At 39.4% G+C, this 20,554-nt stretch overlaps 2 protein-coding genes across 2 annotated transcripts; one reads left to right on the top strand and one right to left on the bottom strand.

The window, feature by feature from the left end:
* The first annotated feature begins 4,730 nt into the window (after positions 1-4,730).
* On the top strand, positions 4,731-9,705 carry LOC137298199 (rheacalcin-1-like). Its single transcript, XM_067830356.1, has 5 exons — positions 4,731-4,842; positions 6,681-6,769; positions 7,331-7,424; positions 8,668-8,899; positions 9,598-9,705. Exons 1-5 carry the CDS (start codon positions 4,803-4,805, stop codon positions 9,638-9,640), a joined length of 498 nt encoding a protein of 165 aa, XP_067686457.1. The 5' UTR covers positions 4,731-4,802; the 3' UTR covers positions 9,641-9,705.
* Positions 9,706-14,901: 5,196 nt separating this feature from the next.
* Positions 14,902-15,849, bottom strand: LOC137298702 (uncharacterized). The gene has a single exon (XM_067830983.1). It carries the CDS (start codon positions 15,847-15,849, stop codon positions 14,902-14,904), a length of 948 nt encoding a protein of 315 aa, XP_067687084.1.
* Between the last annotated feature and the right edge of the window lie 4,705 nt (positions 15,850-20,554).

The following is a 20,554-nucleotide window of genomic DNA, read 5'->3' as shown; positions in this document are numbered from 1 at the left end:
CTGGAAAATACCCTGATCCCTGCTGATTTCCACTAGGTAGTCCCTATCAATTTTCTTTGCCTCCAGCGGTTGATTTTGACGACCAAATGCCATTGTCGCCCCCACTGATGGTATGACTGGGTTTTCTAATCTTATCGCGATAATATCTGATTTCATATCCGAGTTCTTCGCCGATGCTTTGTGATATACGGTTACCTGTTTCATCTTTGTAAGTGCTATGCATTTCAACTGGTATACCAACCCACTTGGGTTGGAGCTGTTTGGCTGCTTCCTTTAGAACTGAATTTTAATAAAGATTTAGTACCTTCCAGATGAGAACGTAAAATCAATGCCGGCGGTTTTTCTTCAGAAGTCTACTGATACGATGACTGATGGATCCAACATCGGAAATGTTTATGCAGATTGGGTATGGGAGTTTAGTTGGAGGTTCAGCTCGTTGTTTTAATGTGGTCTTGAAGGGGTTTCAACAAGGTGCCTCGGGTAGTCATTGAGGGTGATAAAGGTTGATTTGAGGTGGCCTGACTCTCGTTGAAGATTAGATTGCCATGTCTTACAATGGTTCTCTTGATCTGGGGGATGATGGTTGGCGTGATGATGGACATATTGGTCAGTATGGCTTACGGCAGACGGAATGAGCTGGTGGTCGGACTTCTGGATGGTGATGTCTAGGAAAGAAAGTTGTTGCTCAACTTCGATAGCAAACTGGAAACGCTGGCGTTGTTTGTTCAGATGGTCGAGCAGGAGGGAGGTGTCGTGATTCTTGTAGAGGATAGTGAATTTGTCATCCATTTTCAGGTTCCAAAGTTAGGTTTACAGACTATAGAGAGTATGAAGTAATAGGCATAACAGAAACACCCACAGGAAACTTGGTTTCTAACGGAACTTGTTACATGTGTACCGAATGTGTGCTAAAAACCAACGAGACTTCAAGGGTGATGATAGTTCGGGCCTGGCACCCCGTATTGATGGATACGTTACCAGTCGTGGGGCATGAGCTTTGATTAAGTCATCTCAAACCATCGTCTCGAGCATGGTAGTCTAGTTTTACGCCGCCTTTAGCAATATCCCAGCAAGATCATGTCGGGAGACACCAAACATGGGCTTCACACGCTGTACTCATGTTGGAAATCTACATGATGTCGGGGCGGTGGGGTAGGCTAGTGGATAAAGCGTTGGCTCATCACGCCGAAGACCCCGTTTCGATTTCCAACATGTCTACACTTTCTGATGCTTTCACCGTTGCCGTGATACTGCTGGAATATTGCTCAAAGCGGTGTAAAACTAAACTCACTCACTACATGGTGTCACCCGTGCCTGCTTAATTGATTTGCCCAAAAAAGACAAATAACTATTCCAAAGGACTGATTCGCCTCTAGGTACATTCCTCTGGAAACCGTCAAGAAGCACAGGGCGTATACCTTTCTAAGGACAAAATTAATTTCCTATGCTCAGCCATATGGGTATTAAATTTGACCACCGCATTCAGCCTTACATAGGAAAACAATACTAAAGACAATAGCTCTCTCTTTCCGACTACAGATTCATTATTATGATGTATATTTTGCGCATCGTTCAGGTATTTGACACTTTTAGTGTAGTGCACCATATATTAAACCTTTACAAAAGTGTTAAAAGATCAAACGTAGCCTTAACTGCAACATGTACTTTAGTTCCTATAAACTATCGTTGAATAACCTAGTTATTCGATCAGCTGGTTGTAAATGTAGTTCGCCATTGTGACGTCACTATCGTTGAATAACCTAGTTTAGTTACACAACTTTCAACTAAATACCTTTCAACTGTTTACACAATGCCTGTTTCAAATAACGAAAATCATCTCATTTAGGTATTCAGAACACGTGTGTAATAATGTTCAATAATCCCTGCATTTAATCTGGGATGTATTTCAAATGTGATGCAGTTCTTACGGGATTAACCGCCTAGACCATTGACCCGAAAGCTATGACTGCACAAATGTCATTTAGAAAGTGGTCAAATCTATCAATCTCGAACGGGACCCAACTCAAGAAAAATATTAGAATCTGTTCTTAGATGAGAACGTGGAATTCCAAATGCAATGTCTTTGGTTAGTAACATGTATTTCGAAATATATATCAAATGTGAAAGTTTTTTACCTTTTGTCCTGCACGTAATAACATTTGCACTGAAATAACCGATTTACATTACAAATGTCTCTCAAATACATCTATGCTGTGAACACAAATGATAATAGCATGAAAGTATGGAACTTAGTTCCAAGGTAATGTAGCCAGTGTAATCTCACAGCCTGCGACTGTTTTAGCAATAAATCTTGTCTCGTGCTCGTTTCATACATTTTAGAAGAATATTTATTTACACTTTAGCAGACCTTGTCAGCTATTTTCCATTTTGCTTTTGCCAATAGAAACACATAAAAGAGTTCCAAGACAACAAATATTTACTTTCATTGTTTGTACAAACATGCATGAACATGTACGTTACATGTGTCGAGAGGAATGTTATTACTATATGTCAAACCATTCACATTTGCAGAGATACAACATGAAAACTACTGATGACGATCCGGCTTAGAATTGATCTTCAACAACCAGTTGTTGTCGTAAGAGCATACTAAAAGCGTTGGGTTGTCAGAATCGGTGATTGATGGTACCGTTGAACTGTGGTATCAATATTTACACGAAGTCATTTTCTCCCATTTGAGTAGATCGATAATCAAGCTGTTCATCACTGGATCGATGTTCATGGTGTTGATCACTACATCGATGCTCATGATGTTGATCATTGGTTTCTCTAGTCCAGACTCGATTATTTACAAACCGTCGCCACGCAGTTGTACCTTTGAATGTGGTGTTAAACACCAAACACAGTAATATTCCAAGTGTATAATTATATATGGGGTAGGTCCTGTAAATAATCCAATCTGGACCAGAAAATCTAGTGATCAACTTCATGAGCATTGTACGAGGGATACGATGACATGTTTCAACCAAGTAAGCGCACCCGGCATTCTGTTAAGAAATGCTACAGATTAACTAAGGCATTACCAACAGGTACATCGTGATAAGGTGATAAGTGTACACTTCAAGAACACGTTACTGGCCCAAGTGGCTATACTGTTACAGCTTAAAAAGAATGCATGAAACCCCATAGAATTTTTAAAATAATTCAAGTAGTAATTATACCATAAAAAGGTAGGAGATAATTCATTTTGCGAACATACCACTAGTCAGTGCCAATGCATATGAGAAAAAGTAATACATATCCATACAGATGAAAAATTATCCAAGGAATAGAATAAATGCTCACATTTTCCCTTAACTTCTCTCCGTCATCTGTTTCCACTTGGGCTTAATCATTTACATTTTATCAGTCTTGTAAATCCAATATACCCTACTTAACGGTATATAGTACAAAGCGATAGTTCCTATGCCTGACATTACACACTCTTGTGGTTTAATTCCCAGCCTGACGCTTGTTAAAATAGGAAGGTTAAGAATTTATAATGAAACAGTCAAGATGAGGTTTACGTTAATAAACGACAATACAATGGATCAAGGAAACAGAAAAATGTTTTTGTCAAAAGTAACACATTATATTTCCTATGAGTCAGGTCACCCAGTGTTTGTTGTGATTGTCTCCAACATGGTATTGAAGAAACCTTGATTATGATTGATTATGACCCCTTTTTAGTTGAGCCCTTTGTCACAAAATCGGACCTGCTTCAAAACATTAACCTATTGACAGCGAGGGCATCGATCGATTTATCAACGACGCTAGAAACTCTTTAGAATCTTATAACCTTTGCTGTTAGGACAACAGGTTATCAAATAAATCACGGTGAATGTATTTCGGAACAGACACAATTAGGTTAAGCAAACTCTAGTCACCGTGTCGCCATACAAAATCATCAGTGAATGACGAGCATGGTCGCGATGGGGTAGCCTAGTGGATAAAGCGTTCGATCATCATGCCGAAGACACGGGTTCGGTTCCCTACATGGGTACAGACCTTTTCTGGTGTCCCAAACATTAGTATTGCTGGATCATTTCTAAAAGAGGCGCAAGCTCTTTCATGTGGTCCTCTATACATGGTGGGGGTCCATTACTAGTCTCTCTCACTGTGATATTGCTGGAATGTTGCTAAAAGCGACGTAAAACCATACTCACTCACTCATTTCAGCAATATTACAGCTGTAAAACGTAGTTTGTAAACAATTGACTATATGAAAACCTTACAGTCAGTAAGTATACAAAGAAACAATGGATCTAACGAGCCGTTTCTCACGAATGTCCTGCAAAATGACCCATACTCTCTCACAACGTACTGTCTCAAATGTTTCTCGCAGGTTTCTATCTCTCGTGATAGATACAGGAAATGAAATTGATGGTTCAAACTGTGATTGACTCCAATGGTTATTTCATTTTCATTTTAACAAGTAATTTCATTTTAACAAGTAATTTCATTTTAACAAGTAATTTCATTGTAACAAGTACTATCGGTGGTAGTGTTTTAAATCAGTAAAGTTTATCTTAAGAAATAGCTAAGATGAGTATGAAAATGCCTGACCTCAAGACGAAATGCAGTGTAAAACCTGCTGTAAGACACATGCATTGTCACACAGAGAAACAAACCATTAAAAGAAATTACAGGACATGAAACGGGTTTCCATATTGAGACAAGATAACCTGTGCAAAAGTAAATGTCAGATAACTGACACGTGTCTGTTTCCCACACTTGTCAGTTCACCAACTACATGCATCTAGAAACACTGTCGTTGTCACTGTCGACACAGTAAACGCAGCATGCTTCAGTTCCTGTCGTTCCTGCTGACAGTCTACACAGGTGAGTGAGTGAGTGAGTTTAATTTTACCCTGCTTTTAGCAATATTCCTGCAATATCACGGCGGGGGTGACCAGAAATCCCACATTGTTCCTTTACACATTGTCCCATTGTCGGGAATTGAACCCTGTCTTCGACACTTTGACCACTGAGCTACCCCACCACCCATCTACACGGGTAGGTCCATTTTGAACGTGTAGTGACCATACGCACATTTTCACCCTTATTTCAAAAGACCCTAATTTTGAATACAACTGTTAAACTAGCCCATAGTTTAATTTCTGAGAGAGTCACTGAGAAACTAACCTTGGTCGGGGTGGGGAGATGGAAAGCTTGGCGAGGAGGTTTCAATTTTGGATAATGAATAAGATTCGAATTTTTAAAAGTTTTTCCCTAAAAGATCCGGATTCGATTCCCCACATGGGTACAATGTATGAATCGTGGTTTTGGTGTCCTTCACCGTACATTGCTGGAGTATTGTTATAAGCACTATAAAACCATACTCACTCATTTCCCTTTTAAGTACGAACATTGCTACCTCAGATAATTGAGTTTCTTCCGTTCGTTTTCCATACCAATGCCCAAGGCATCCCAAGAAACGACTATTGCTTGGGACGTTTTGAGAGATTTGGGCTGATGTAGCGGTGTGTTTTTGTAAATAGTGTACCATAATCAAAGTGGCACCATAGGATTGTACAAAGTCACAGTGATAACAGTATATGACAAAAGTCACTGCGTCTCTTTGGAGACTCGCCTGAGCTGTCACACCATGACATGAAAGAACATGTTCAACGCTGCGTTTTTATTCACTCATGACCACTCCTTATATTAGTCTGCTAGTATGTCTCCGCGTTCCATGATACAGGGTGGCTGTTCCGGACCAAGGCCTGATTGCTCCCACACTCCTTAACACTACTTAATCTAACACACTTTAATCATAGCCTGTCACGCGTGATTTTATACAGAGATGAGTGAGACAGTTGAGCGAATCACGAATATCAAATCACGATAATCATCTATGATTGCACACTCTGGTGCTGTGATGTCATGGAATTGCCTCTGATTACTTCAACGTCACAGGACATTTCTCGTATTTGTAAACAAACGCGTATTTGGCACGGGGTGGTTTAATGGAAGCGGTCGGGAATCCTAGTGGTTGAAGAGTCCGATCGTCACGCCGAAGACCCGGGTTCGATTCCCCAGATGGGTAGAGTGGGTAAAGGCCATATCTGGTGTTGACTCTCTTCGCTATACAAGCTGAAACAATACCAGTGCGACGTTACATTTGATGTTGACTCACTCACTCACTCACTCTGGTGTTGACTCTCTTCGCTATACAAGCTGAAACAATACCAGTGCGACGTTACATTTGATGTTGACTCTCTTCGCTATACAAGCTGAAACAATACCAGTGCGACGTTAAATTTGATGTTGACTCACTCACTCACTCACTCTGGTGTCGACTGTCTCATTTTGCTCGAATATTTGCTAAAAGCGGGGTAGCAGTAAACTCTAGGGCTGGGACGGGTGACCCAGATACCTTTGACGGGTGGGTAATGAACTGGATCAATGCAATATTTAAAGGATAAAAGATTAAAGTTTTGCATTGTCTTTGAAGATATAGACATTGTAACAATCACTTTTGTAAACTACAATACATGTTTAAAACATTGAAAAACTGTAATTTTAGCCCCCGAGCTGTAGAATATATTGCTATTTCTTACAAATTTGATGTCAGGAATTAATGTAACGGGTATCCGGGTAGGGTAACAGTGGATGGGGTACCCGGGTAGATTGTGATGTACCTTTTCTCCTCACGTCACTTCCGCCGTTTGTTTCAGTGGGAGCTGTGTGTCCATTTGGGTTTATTCACTATGGTGATTCCTGCTACGCTTTTGTTGCACAAGAAATGGCGTGGGACAAAGCTCAGGTTTGCACAACACTGAGTTTCCTATTGTCAAAATCCGGGTTAGAACTGATCTTGAGTCATCCATGCTTCTCGTTAGAGGAGACCAACCGGATCTCGTGGTCAGATTTGCTGTCCTGTTGACACATGACGTCATATCCCAATTACGTGTATCGATACTCATTCTGTTGATCGTTGGGTTGTCTGCTGTATGCACTGCTGTTCTCAATGGTGATGATGGACATACCCGTTATAGAGCTTGTGACATGATCGTTTGACCCGCTTAAGGACTCGTGATGTCATTGTGACTGACTTACCAATTGAAATTCTCCCGTCTTGTTATGGTCTCATGAACCCTCCATTAAAGTCATATGTACCTTTGACATTGTTATCGTACTGATCAACTGGGATAATATTTAGACAATGCACAGATCCCTTATGTGGCTAGTATATTATGTGGACAGGATCTCTCTCTCTCTCTCTCTCTCTTCCTCTCTCTCTCTGTCTCTTCCTCGCTCCCTCTCTCTCTTTCTCTCTGTCTGTCTCTTTGTCTCTCTCTAACCCCTTACGTGTTTGTCGTTGCAGGAGTTCTGTCTGAGGAGATATGGAGCCCATCTGGCCGAGGTCAAGACAGCTGGAGAAAATCAGTTCATACTGGACTACCTAAATAACAATACGCGTACGTCAACGTCAGAGTCATTATCAAGCGAGAAGCATCCCTTGTGCCTTGACGGCATTTTATTGTCACATGAACGACACGTGACGCGCCACTTTTTAACAATAATTAAGCAGTTGTGTGTCGCCAGAGTGCTGATCCCTAAGTCTGAATACAGATACTGACATCTTCTGTTCGGTAGACGATCCGGGTTAGAATTGATCTTCAGTAACCCATGCTTGTCGTAAGAGGCGACTGACGGGATCGGGTGGTCGGGCTCGGGTCGGGTTGACGCATATCATTTGCGTAGAACGATGCTTATGCTGTTGATAACAGGGTTGTCTGGTCCAGACTCGATTATTTACAGAATGCCGCCATACAGCTGGAATATTGCTGAATGCGGCGTTGCATACATTCACTCATTCACTGTTCGGAAGAACTGTGACATTTTGCTGATATATTCTGTGAGTGAGTGAGTTTAGTTTTACGCCGCACTCAGCAATATTACAGCTATATGGCGGCTGTCTGTAAATAATCGAGTCTGGACCAGACAATCCAGTGATCAACAACATGAGCATCGATCTGCGCAATTGGGAACCGATGACATGTGTCAACCAAGTCAGCGAGCCTGACCACCCGATCCCATTAGTCGCCTCTTACGACAAGCTGAGTCGCCTTTTATGGCAAGCATGGATTGCTGAAGGCCTATTCTACCCCGGGACCTTCACGGGTCGATATATTCTGTGGTCATATGGGGTATACTCTGAAGCAAAACTCTAGGTCTGCAAATATATTCCATGGCTACAACCTTCGATATAATTTGTCGATACATTTTGTGTCTTCGAGCTGTGATAAACGTTCTAGATAGATTCTGTGAGCATGGATTGTGACATATAATGTTCATATGGCATATGGCTACGAGCTATTGTTTACGTTGGAGATATACTGAAAAGCTATGGACTGTACTATAAGTTCTCTTGATACATTCTATGGCTGTGAACTGTGATATACGTTGAAGAATGATAAATTCTATGGCAGCGAGAGATGGTAACTGTTGCAGATAGATACTGTGACTATGGACTATTAATTTGGTATATCATGACTTATGTTGCATATATATTGAATGACTGCGACCGCTGATACAATTTGTCTATACACCGTACGGCTACACGCTGTGATGTACGTTGCAGATACGTTCTATGGGTACTCTCTGTGATATACGTTGCAGATACATGTACGTTCTATGGGTACTCTCTATACATTGCAGATACGTTCTATGGCTATGACCTGTGGTTGGGAGGAACTGACAATACCTTCGATAAGTCATGGCGCTGGGCTGTGCTCTCCAACACAACCATGACGTTCACAGACTGGTCACCAGGGCAACCAGACGGCAGTTTCCAGGGATTAGAACGTTGTCTGGAACTGGAATCCACGTACAAGTTGAAATGGAACGACGACGACTGCTACGATCACAACTTGTTCATTTGCGAACGACCGTAAGTGTGAAGGAGCGATGGATTATCCTAGTGGTCAAAACGTTCGCTCGTCACGCCGAAGGCCTACAATGTGTAAAACCCATTTCTGGTGTTCCCCAGCGGCGATATTGCTGGACTATTGCTAAAGTCACTCACACTCGTAAGTGTGTAACTCATACGTCATACGTACCTATGCTACATAGAACACAGGGTACTGAGCAAAGACCGTATGTGAATAATTTTGTTACATGGCAACTGGAGACATTAATGGCGTGATGTCTCAGCTGACACTCAGACACATTATGGCCCGTCCTACCTGAATGGGCTCACACACAGTACTTCTGTTTGAAATCTGACTCGTGTGATTGGCGTGATGTGCGAACACCTTAACCTTAGCCTCTCCACTAACGAGTTTTGTTGAGCAAAGTTTTCAGAATGTTGATCTGATCTTATTTTGCTATCTTTACTTCCTGCATTCACGGTATCAGTACATCATACTATATATATATTTTTTCGTTAACATCATAACAGTCTTTCCGTATTCTTTTAACACTAATGTCAGACATGTACGAAAATATATTTTAATTTCGATTTGTGGCTTTCCAAAGAAGATACAAAATGATACAGATTTAACTTCTTTGAACACTATCTTCTACAAAGAAGCAAGCATGTTGAGAATAGACATGCTCTTGGAATGATCTTAATTATTAAAATTTCAGATTTAATCCTCCTATCCCTCCTTTACCGGGTGTCGGACGCTGATTCCATTTTGACGGGCGACCGCGTATTGACTCTTTAAACAGTCAATAAACCTGGTTAGCTGTCTACTGTTTCTTGACATCTATTCTAATTGCCCCACCCGTGAAACTCCGGATTAGAAGTGGTCTATTAGTCTTCAATTACTCATGTTTGTCGTAAAATGCCACTAACCTGATCAGGTAGTTGGAGTCGCTGATGTCGTTGACATCGTATCCAAAATGCGTATGTCGATGCTCATGATGTCAGTCACTGGATTGTCTTGTCTAGACACGCTTATTTACTGCAAGGTAAGTAGGTATTCAGTAATCTGCCACAGCCACACAATAGCATTCTATACAAATATCAAATTCTTATAGTTTTTCCTCGTTTTATGTAAAATATGCAATACAAGTTGTGTTACACTCCATTTAATCATGCTCACTTCAGTTTTACATGTAGATAAGAGATATGTAACTATGCGTTGAAAGGGTTAATCGCACTTATTCATCATAAGCTCGAACGCCATGTTTACATAACCATAAAATGTAGGCCGCATCATCTCGCTTCGCGTTTCATGCACAATATAGTTATAATCTACCTCACTAGTAGTGCATAAAATTCAAACACAAAGTATACTACTTGAACAGTGAGTTGAATTCAAGTCATAATGCCATTTGTTTCGTCTTACATATTCATACTTAGAATTGTTTACTAGAACAATGAGGTAAAATCGGCTTTAATAATTTAGTTTGTTTTACGCTTCTAGTCGTGCTTATTTAACACAGCCAAGTGCATTCACACCTGTCATCACATGCTTTCATAACGTATATGATATAGTTCGATCTGTCACTCATACAGAGTATCGTTAAATAATGTTTGCTTGCTAGCAGTTCCAACATGCATTTTTAGAACTGATAAACTTGGCCAGCTGACTCTATGCATATATTTTTCAAAAGTAGACTGCAAAGTAAATAGGGTTTATGCGATACAGGGAGTGAATTGAAAGAAGTGTAAATATCCAACACTTACTGAACCGAAAACTAGACTTGCAAAGTCCTTAATATTGATAAAAAGTTCATCACTTTTAGTTTAAAATACTGCTTTCATAGAAAAGAAAACAAATAATTGTTGCTTAATGAACATATTATAAATTTACCCACATTGAATGCATACATAGGTATGACAAATCCAGCATCAATACCAAAAGTCTCATTCTCTTTATCCAATCAATCCAGTCACTGCAGATCAAATCCCTTTTCGTGGAAGAACAAGCATATAGTTGTAGAAAAACAATCAGATAAAAGGTAATAGCAGTTGTGTTGTCTTACTCAACTAAAAACCGCAATGACAAGAGAAAGAGAGATTCATCAGCTCCTGTGAACCAGCAGACAATGTCAACTTGGTATTGAAATGGTCCCATAAAGTATGCAAGCTTATGATAACTTATCCTGTTAACGTAATGTTCACATGACTATTATAATGAAACAACCATAACTGAGAGATGATATAACAAAATGTAGAAAGTAGAAACCCCTTTGCTCTTCCTATCTTTAACAGAAAAGTCGTCCTCCTGATAGGAAACATCCATCTCCTCCTCCTGATGAGAACATTCCATTCCCTCCTCCTCATGGGAACATCCACGGCCCTCCTTCTTCTTCTCCTCCTCCTCCTAATAGACACACCAACTCCCTCATCTCTTGATGGGAACATCCACCCTCTACACACTTACATATGCATACTCTGAGGACTGAAGTAAACCTAGGTCTTTAACTGTCCTGTACACGTCAAAAGAAATAATAAAACCTCACTGTTATCTAGCAAAGAGACAGTTTTGTGCTTTCCAGCTTAGAGAAAGGACATATTGTTGAACCATGAGGACAAATTCAACAGCTGATATATTTGGACCTTTATCATCACAGAGAAGGAGAGCAAAATCATGTAAAAGAGCATCATGGAAGAAAAGAAAAGATGATTTAATCTACAAGAAAAAGAAGAGGAACATGAGAGACAAGAGACAAGACAGGAACAAAACCTCCACAGAAAATACAACCTGTGAAGACAAAATATGTTTCCACAACACAAGCTGTGTTGCAACGAGCCAAAACTAAATTGAAACGAGCTCTACAAAAATTGACACATAACAAGATGGTTGGTGGGTATAAAAGACTGCTTCAGACTCATAAACCTGCTCATTTGTAGTTGGAACACCATGGAAATGATCACCTGTCCTGAATGTGGTAAGACATTTACAAGAAGCGATAACCTACAGAGACATCTGAAGCAATTTCATAGGTCGACACAATTCTTTACTCCTCCGACTACTCCTAATGGTAACATAAACACTCCTCCTCCTCTCCCTAAGAATGTATGCTCACACCAGAAGAAAGAATTCAAATTTGTAATTCCTTCAAATGTTCTTGTTGTTGGACCAAGCTCTTGTGGGAAATCAATGTTCACATATCATCTTCTACGAGATGGTTTGATTTAACCTCCTCCAGATCGTATTGTTTGGTGTTATATGCAATGGCAACCCTTATATCAAACTATTAGTGAACAACTACCCCAAAACGTTCCTTTTGTCAAAGACCTACCCTATGATATCACTGATGATAACTACTTTGATGCAAATTTGAGGAATGTTTTGGTATTGGACAATTTTTGGGCTGAATCAAAAGTTGACAAGAAAATATCTAAACTGTTCACTCAAACTTCTCATCACAAGAATATACTGATTCTTCTTGTTCAAAATCTGTTTCCAAGAGGACGAGAATCCAGAGACATTGCACTGAACGCTCATTATGTCACCCTGTTTCATTCACCAATTGACAAACAACAATTTTAACTTTTTGCTCGTAGAATCTTTCCTGAAAATATTGATTACTTTTTGTCTATGTATGAAAAGATTACAGAAAAGCCATATGGTCAGCTGGTCATTGATTTAAAACATACCACAAAAGACAGGGACCGACTGCATGTGAACATCATTAAAGAAACAGATGGGGGAGCAAATGCTCAGTGTGAACGTGAACAGCCTAGGAAGCAGATCATTGTCAGTCCCAGCAAAACTGGAGCCTCACTTGATAAACCTGTCCAGACAAGCAGCAAAACTGAAGAACATAGCAGAGCTGATCATTACCCCTATGCAGAAACAGATTCAGACACGGATAGCGAGACAGGTCCTTTCATTATGGCTATTGCTTGTGCTGACTGTGGAGTGTTGATGGATAATGTAACAGATCTGCAAAACCACATCAAGACCTGGTGTCCTGTCAATAACCATAAAGCAATTAGGAAACGAACCAAATGATCTGAAATCAAGAATGTCAGTGATGATGATGATGATGATGAAAATGACTCATCCTCTCAAAAGGGTGGAGGACCTGTTCCCAAGCGTCGTCGAGGTCAGATACTGCTCACCAACATGGAAGCTGAGGAGTGGCAAAATGTGGGCTTACAACACATCTGGAAGCGGGTGTATGACTTATATCATGAGAATATTCAAATCAAGAAGGTACAAACAGAATGGTCTAACCGAGGAGTGGATTGGCAGAAAGATGAAACAACTGTGGGAAAATCAATTGACTAGCAGTCTAAACAGCGTTATAGAATACACCCAATACTTTAAACAGGCACCTCTGTTTCAAACGCTTCTAGACAGTCTAGAAGAAATGATCAAATCATCATCCAAAGTAAGATCAAACTCTTTCTTAAACCGAAAGTGAAAGAGATAATGACTCGTATAGATATGCCGGACATGGAGAGTGATGCTGAATCTGACATGGTTACACAGGAAGAACAGATGGATGGTGATGATGACCAGAGTGAGCAAGAATGAAATGTTTACGTGTTCAGGCTATTTTCTTTGTCGTTTGAAACCATGACATTGAAGGAGGAAGATGCAACCTAAACCCAGATCCAGCTTGATTCATATTTTGAAAAACATTCATAGCCAGAAACGGGGTCACGTTAGACAAAGGAAAAAGAAGATTTCACTCTATGGAGTGACATCATTACGAAAACTTTCTGATAGCAAATAACACACTTTGCACAAGGAAATGATGTGTTCTTGTCATTCAGACATGTTTAAAATTGGACTTTTTCATTTTATTTGTCGCAGAGAAAGATGTTATGACACAATTGCTACTTGTACATGTTCATGTAATCAATGATTTTGTGTCTTTGGAAATCTATAAATATGCTTCATGTCAAGGTTTCAATAAAGTTTGAATGCAAGCTCTCCTTGTTTGTTTGTTTGTTTATCTTGTGTCAGAGGGTGTGTGCCCAACTCATTCTTTTTATCAGTAATGAATTGAATTACACCCTCAACAACTAATGTATAGAAGAACATAAAACAAACGCTTAATTTCAACTAAACTAATCTTTTATTACTTTTTTTAAAAACGTTTCTGTATATATATATACAATAATTGATACATACATAAACACATAAATACTTGTCACATGGTTACATACTATGTATTATACACAACCCATACACAAAGGCTAAAAGTATTTAGAATAACAACAAATATATTAAGATATGACATAACAATCGACAACATTAATAAAACTCCATCTTGATTTCAATTTGTTTTGTTATCTTGAGGTTCACCAACCATCTGAATGTAATCACAATGAGGAGACAGCCTAAAATGTTCACTCATGGGATCATCTTCTGGTATCCACTGTGATGCACGAAGTTTACACTTGAAGCAGTACACTTTATCAGATTGTCCTGTGTAAATAAATCCTGCTTCAGCCATGGATTTAGGTGACTGTTTCATCTGAATGGGCCAAGTCTTGAACGAAGCCAGTCTATCGGTAAACTTTTGTCCATCAGGAGAATTATGTGTCACACCAACACAATCTGATTCAAAATCATTAAAGCGTCCACAAACATCCATAGCTCTGTTCAGTTCAGAGGTTGTAAACGAAATGGTGTATCACATGCATGTGTGTGCTCACCAGTGTATTGTACTAGTGAGTTAAAACCTCACATGATGTCGTTTTTATACAAAGAACAACCACAGGATTTAAACTAAACTACATTTTATTAAATGTTGTCTTTCCATCGTACAAATATGATACATAGTTTCATTGGCAACCAAAACAGGAAGGAGTACAATACTTAAAATAGTGACAAATATACTGAGATACAATCATATCATTCCAATTGAAGATGTAAGCACAGGTAAAGTGTCTCTAGCGTACACTCCTAAGACATGGTTTCTAAGCACAGGATCACATTGAATAGCACATAACAATTCTGTAGCTTTCATCTTCTCTCACTTGACATATACATTCCTGGCTTGGTCAATTTCTATCAGTGAGGTCCTTTCAGTCATGACAATACAACTCAGTGTTTTGGTTAAGGCAGCATTGAACTGAATTTCTAGTGATACATTTCCCCGTCTTACTAGACTCAGATGTTCAGTCCCAGTTTCGTTCAGTTCGAACACAAAAAGGGCACTTCCAAGTAAAAATTCTTTTCTGCTGATGAAGTTGCCTTTACTTTCTCTCTTTACATTCACCCCATCAAAGAGATTCAGATAGGTGTCTGCGTCATCTGCACTGGATGCTCTCCCAGGGAGACTGACACCATTTACATTCAGAGTAACCTTTTTGATCACACTCGATTGAAAGTTGTATGGATTCTTCACCAAAGAACCAGACATACTACTGCTCTCAACAAATGCAACTGTGTATCGATGGGCAACAGGATTTGAGATATTCTCAATCGTAAATGATTCAGTAGACACAGGAATAGTGGTTGATTTGACTTCTGTCTTCACATAGGAATACAGTGCATTGTTTGGTTTCCCGTTGGTCTTTTCTTCAAACAAAGTGTTATGAGCCAGAATTAAAGCTGGGTTCACTTTCAAATAACACACTTTAAGTGTCGCATCTAAAATACTTATTTTGTATTTAGTATTACCAACTCCACTCATAAGACAAAACTGAGGATCGGTTCTATACAAGGTTACATTCAATTTTACTCCGTTAATCAAATAGCGATCCATGCTGAACACATCTTCAAACAAATTGCCAACCATTGTGATCTCTTGACTTTTAGCAATGAAGTCACCACGTTTCAACAATCCATCATTACCACCAGCAACAGCATCAGTTGATTCAATGTCATCATTGTCATTACCAGTATCTTTATAGAACAATTGTGATGTTAACTGTGAACTCTTGGCGTCTGCTCCATAATTCAACAATGTCTTAAACATGCTTTCATAGGGATAGTGATTATTTGCACTCGATATCAATTGATTTCCCAGGGACACCGAAACTTGAGAGAACAGGGACTGTAAAAACAAGTTGATAGGCCCCACTTTCTTTATCCTCAGCAGTGAAGATGATGTAGCATCGTCATGCACCACTTTAAGTTTCACATGTAGTCTTGTTCTCTTCAAATCAATGTACTCACTACCCTGATTAGGGATAGCAAATTCCGATGGTGACGAGTCGTTGATTTGGCTTAATGGACGTACATCGTTGAAATAGAACATCTCTGTGGTTGTTGTGTAACTTGGAAGCGAAAAAAGAGAGTAAGAATCTGGGAGATATTCCGAAAAGTTACTGCTGGATAAGAGTGCCATTGTGTTAACTGAAAATATCGTTTCCTGCACAGGTGTGCACGTTAAACCTTTAGCTGTCTTAGAAGGAGTAGTGTTGTCTGTCTGACGTATCCTCTAAGAAGTGATGATCTGTTCTCCTGCAGCTCTTTTTAAAGACTTGCGACGTCTCTCTTTGGCATCTGCTTTCTCTACTGTGCTCTGAGTCTCTGATGTCATTTGCAATTCAACCGAAGGTCCTCCTTCTTTTCTTTTCACTGTATGAGATGGTATTACTTTAGCTGGTAATTTTCCATTGTGGTATTGTTGGTGACTTGTGCTCAGTTTCTTGAAGTAATGTTTCCAATTTTCATAGTGAGGTACATAGAGAGGATAGTCTTCCATCTTAACTTGCAAATGGATATCGCTGTAAGTGAAGTGTTGGACTGGTCTCCTCGCTCAAGAATGACAAGGCTGCTTCATCACTGGGTTTTATAACAATTTCTATAACAGGTGATTCTTTCAATACCACATGAATATTATATTCGTTTGCAAAGGTGAAGTTAGGTCCCAACCTCAAGTCAATGCGTCTCAACAATGGTAACTGAGCATCTCCTACCAGAGAACTATCACACAAGTTGCACAGTATGTTTACATACGGATCTTGGATTTTGTCCACATCCGTCAGTTTCCCAAAATTCAACTCTGTTAATGAAACAACCCAAAATCCGTCAAACGCCAGTCCTTGATTCAGTTTCACACGGAAATGATAGGGGCTGTTGTCCTTAAAATAGCTTTCTTTTGAATCTGAAGACTCAAGGAAAATATATTTCTCCATCACAAATCTTTCAACCGACTTTCTTCCACATAAGAATCAAACGTACTTGGCCATCCTAACCATCGCACAAGAACATAGGTTTTACCTCCTCTACGTTGACGTTTCAGGATGTTTTCCACCTGCCACTCAATGTCCTCACCTTTGCTTACTTTTTGAAGTTCTTGAGTATAAAACGTTCCATTAATTGGCTGATGACGAAAGTCTCTAATTCTGTACAAGGCTACTTCTTGCCTTTTGTAGCGATGAGCTATTTTAAACAATTCTTGAGTCCATCGTAAATCAAGTTCCTTACTGAATGGTTTCCCCAGATATGGAATGCGAACAATATCTCCAACCTTATATTTGGATTTCTTCACTGTATTATACTTGAAATTACTCTTGAGTTGTTTCCTCAAAGGTTTGACATATAGGTGTTGCCATACTTTCAATTCGTTGCTTTTATTCACTTGTGCTGGTGATAAATAAGGCAGTGATGAATGTAAAGTGTGATTGTAATTCTGTACCAGTTGAGGCAATATAGGAAGGTATTCATTGATGTTGTTATGTGTCATATAACGTGTGATCAAAGATTTCAGTGTTCTGTTGAAACGTTCCACATAATTGCTTTTAATGTTTTCATTACGTGTGATGATGTGGGAGATGTTTTCCTTTTTCAAAAATGATTCCAATTCTCCACGAAACTCAGATCCGGCATCAGTACGAACTTTCTTTGGTCGTCTTGATTTGAGTATGTTTTTGAAAGATTTCACCACTGTAAGTGGTCTCTTATTCTCCAAAGGCGAGACAAAAGCGTAGCGTGAAAGAATGTCCACAACTACCAACAGATATCTTGTGTTGCTTGTTTTTCTTCAATTCATCACGCATTTTAGATGGACCATAGAAAGCGCCTGGTCTTTGCGGGTTGAAATAATACTTTTCTAATGCTTTGTTCTGCTTTAAATCGCTGTTCTTCTTTCGAGAACTCATGACGAATTGAAGCAAAGCAATGTGTTGAACAAGATTTTATACAACTAAAAAAGAAGTGAACAGAATTTATTTATTTCACCTCAGCCCTGTCACGGCATAGTTACACGACTCTTATACACATGTAAAAACTGTCTTGAAGTGAGCATGATTAAATGGAGTGTAACACAACTTGAATAGTTTATTTTTACATAAAACAAAGAAAAAATCGTGATTGTAAACATGCTGTGAAAAATTTTCCTTAGTCATGAGATTACAACTAATTCAACCACAAACATGACGTCAAATAAATACATGCTTGAATTGATAGGCATTCTTTGTATGCTAGCAAGCAGACATGTATGGCGATTCGGTACGCTCTCCTGTTAAAGACGACCTACAGTACAACGATATGTAAAAATGTAATAACACGATGTGGGCATAGCGGTCAGGAGACTGTAATGTGTTGATTTTAACACTTCATTAAGTAAATAAAAAATCGTGATAAACTTGCTTTGTAAAAGTTTTTCGTCAGTCATGCTTTATTGTTAAAATCGCGGCATGATATTTTCAAACTCCGCAGAAAACGTTATTAGCAGTGGTGTAATAAAAAACAACCTGACAAGAAGAGTAGCTATTAGGACTGTGTAGTCTGAGTATAAAGGTAAATATGCGCAGCGTCATAGATAACATGGATGTATACAATAACACGATGGTGGCTGAATTGACTCGTTGGCTAACTATCCATGTGATGCAAGTTGAAGGTCCCCTGGATATAGTTAGCGCAAGGCAAATATGCGGTGACCTACATAACACTAATGTGTAAACATACAATAACGCGAAGTCTGACAGTACAGTGGAAAGAACACTGTATGCGTTGGATAATCATGATTAATCCTTTCGCGCTCACAGTTAAACGTTGAGTAGGAGTGATTCACGCAGTTAGGTGTCGTTAATAACTTTAAAGTTATATAGAGCGCTAAACAAATGAGCTAGTTAAAGCTATATTCTCTTTATTGTTGAGTTGTGACATAGAATGATGAGAATTTTGTTTCAAGCGATTGAAATAGATGCAAGCTATACCATTATTCCGTTATAAACAATTCTTTGATAATATTTTAAATACATTACAATAAAAATTTGTTATTGTATAGAATCTTTTCAATTTAGTATAGAAGGAATGTGTATTGTGTAAATGGGGCAACTGTGGAATGTGAGTTAGCGATTCTGTACACACCTGGGGGACATCTGTAGGAATGTTTTCCGACCCCTAAGGTTACTCCTATGCTCCTTTCTTTTGCCCTGCACTATGCTCCTTAGGAATTTCTTTTGTCCTGCACTATGCTCCTTAGGAATTTCTTTTGTCCTGCACTATGCTCCTTAGGAATTTCTTTTGTCCTGCTTAAGGAATACCTTTGTTTGGGTGAAGAATTCTTTTGTGTGGCTATGACGAATGCTATTGTGTGGCTGTGGCAGATTACTTATTACCTACTAAGGTAGAAATACATTTTACAGTTGCTAGTGACGTTCGCTACAGTGGCACATGCAAAGTCACTTGACCTGATCACTTTTTCTTTATACCTGCCGAATTCTTGTTGATTATGTAAATAAGCAACATCATCGGCATTGTAAAGTCAGCTGGACATCAGTACAGCAACATACACAAATCTGCTTGCCCGACAGAAAAGACACTGGACTGGGACGTCGGGCAATGGGTTTTTCCACCCCGTTATATGTGTGGAGTGAGTGAGTTTAGCTTTACGCCGCACTCATCAATATGCCACCTATATGGCGGCGGTCTGTGAATAATCGAGTCTGGACCAGACAATCCAGTGATCAACAACATTAGCATCGATCTGCGCAATTGGAAGTCGATGACATGTGTCAACCAAGTCATCGAGCCTGACCACCCGATCCCGTTAGTAGCCTCTTACGACAAGCATAGTCGCCTTTTATGGCAAGCATGGATTGCTGAAGGCCTATTCTACCCCGGGACCTTCACGGGTCGTTATATGTGTGGAAGGTTGTTGAGTGCGGTGTCAAACAACAAACAAAACATATACAAAACACTGATACAGTATTTAAGTTTAGAGACGAATAATTATGAGGAGTCAATCTTCAACACAATAACAAAGCCAGCCATCAAAGTCAGAATCTATATACATGTATCATAGTCTTAGGTCATTACGAACTTGAAACACGCTGTGACATATCCGCGTTTCACTGTATTGTACATGTAAAACCCAATCGATATTTAACATCTGTAAATATTGCACGCAATGCCGCCGGCCATGTGTTATGTCGCTGGGTTTGCATTCTGGCAAAGGTGCCTCGCTCTGAAAATGTTGATTGGAATCCCGCAAAACTGTCAAATGGAAGCGACAAACCCTTTTCACATCAATAAGAAATCTCTGCTAAAAGTAGAGTCCATTGATTATGTAGGGAGGATATATTTGTTTCAGTTGTAGGTATACGATGCTGTTTGTAAAACAATCGAGTCCAAACCAAACAATCCAGTGATTGTCACCATGCGATACAATGACAATGCATCTGTTTATGAATCACATTGATTATACAAGGTGTTCGCGGAAAGGTGAG

This window comes from Haliotis asinina, chromosome 10 (genome assembly GCF_037392515.1).
Source record: "Haliotis asinina isolate JCU_RB_2024 chromosome 10, JCU_Hal_asi_v2, whole genome shotgun sequence".
Classification (NCBI taxonomy): domain Eukaryota; kingdom Metazoa; phylum Mollusca; class Gastropoda; order Lepetellida; family Haliotidae; genus Haliotis; species Haliotis asinina.
This window is presented reverse-complemented; position numbering and strand designations above follow the sequence as displayed.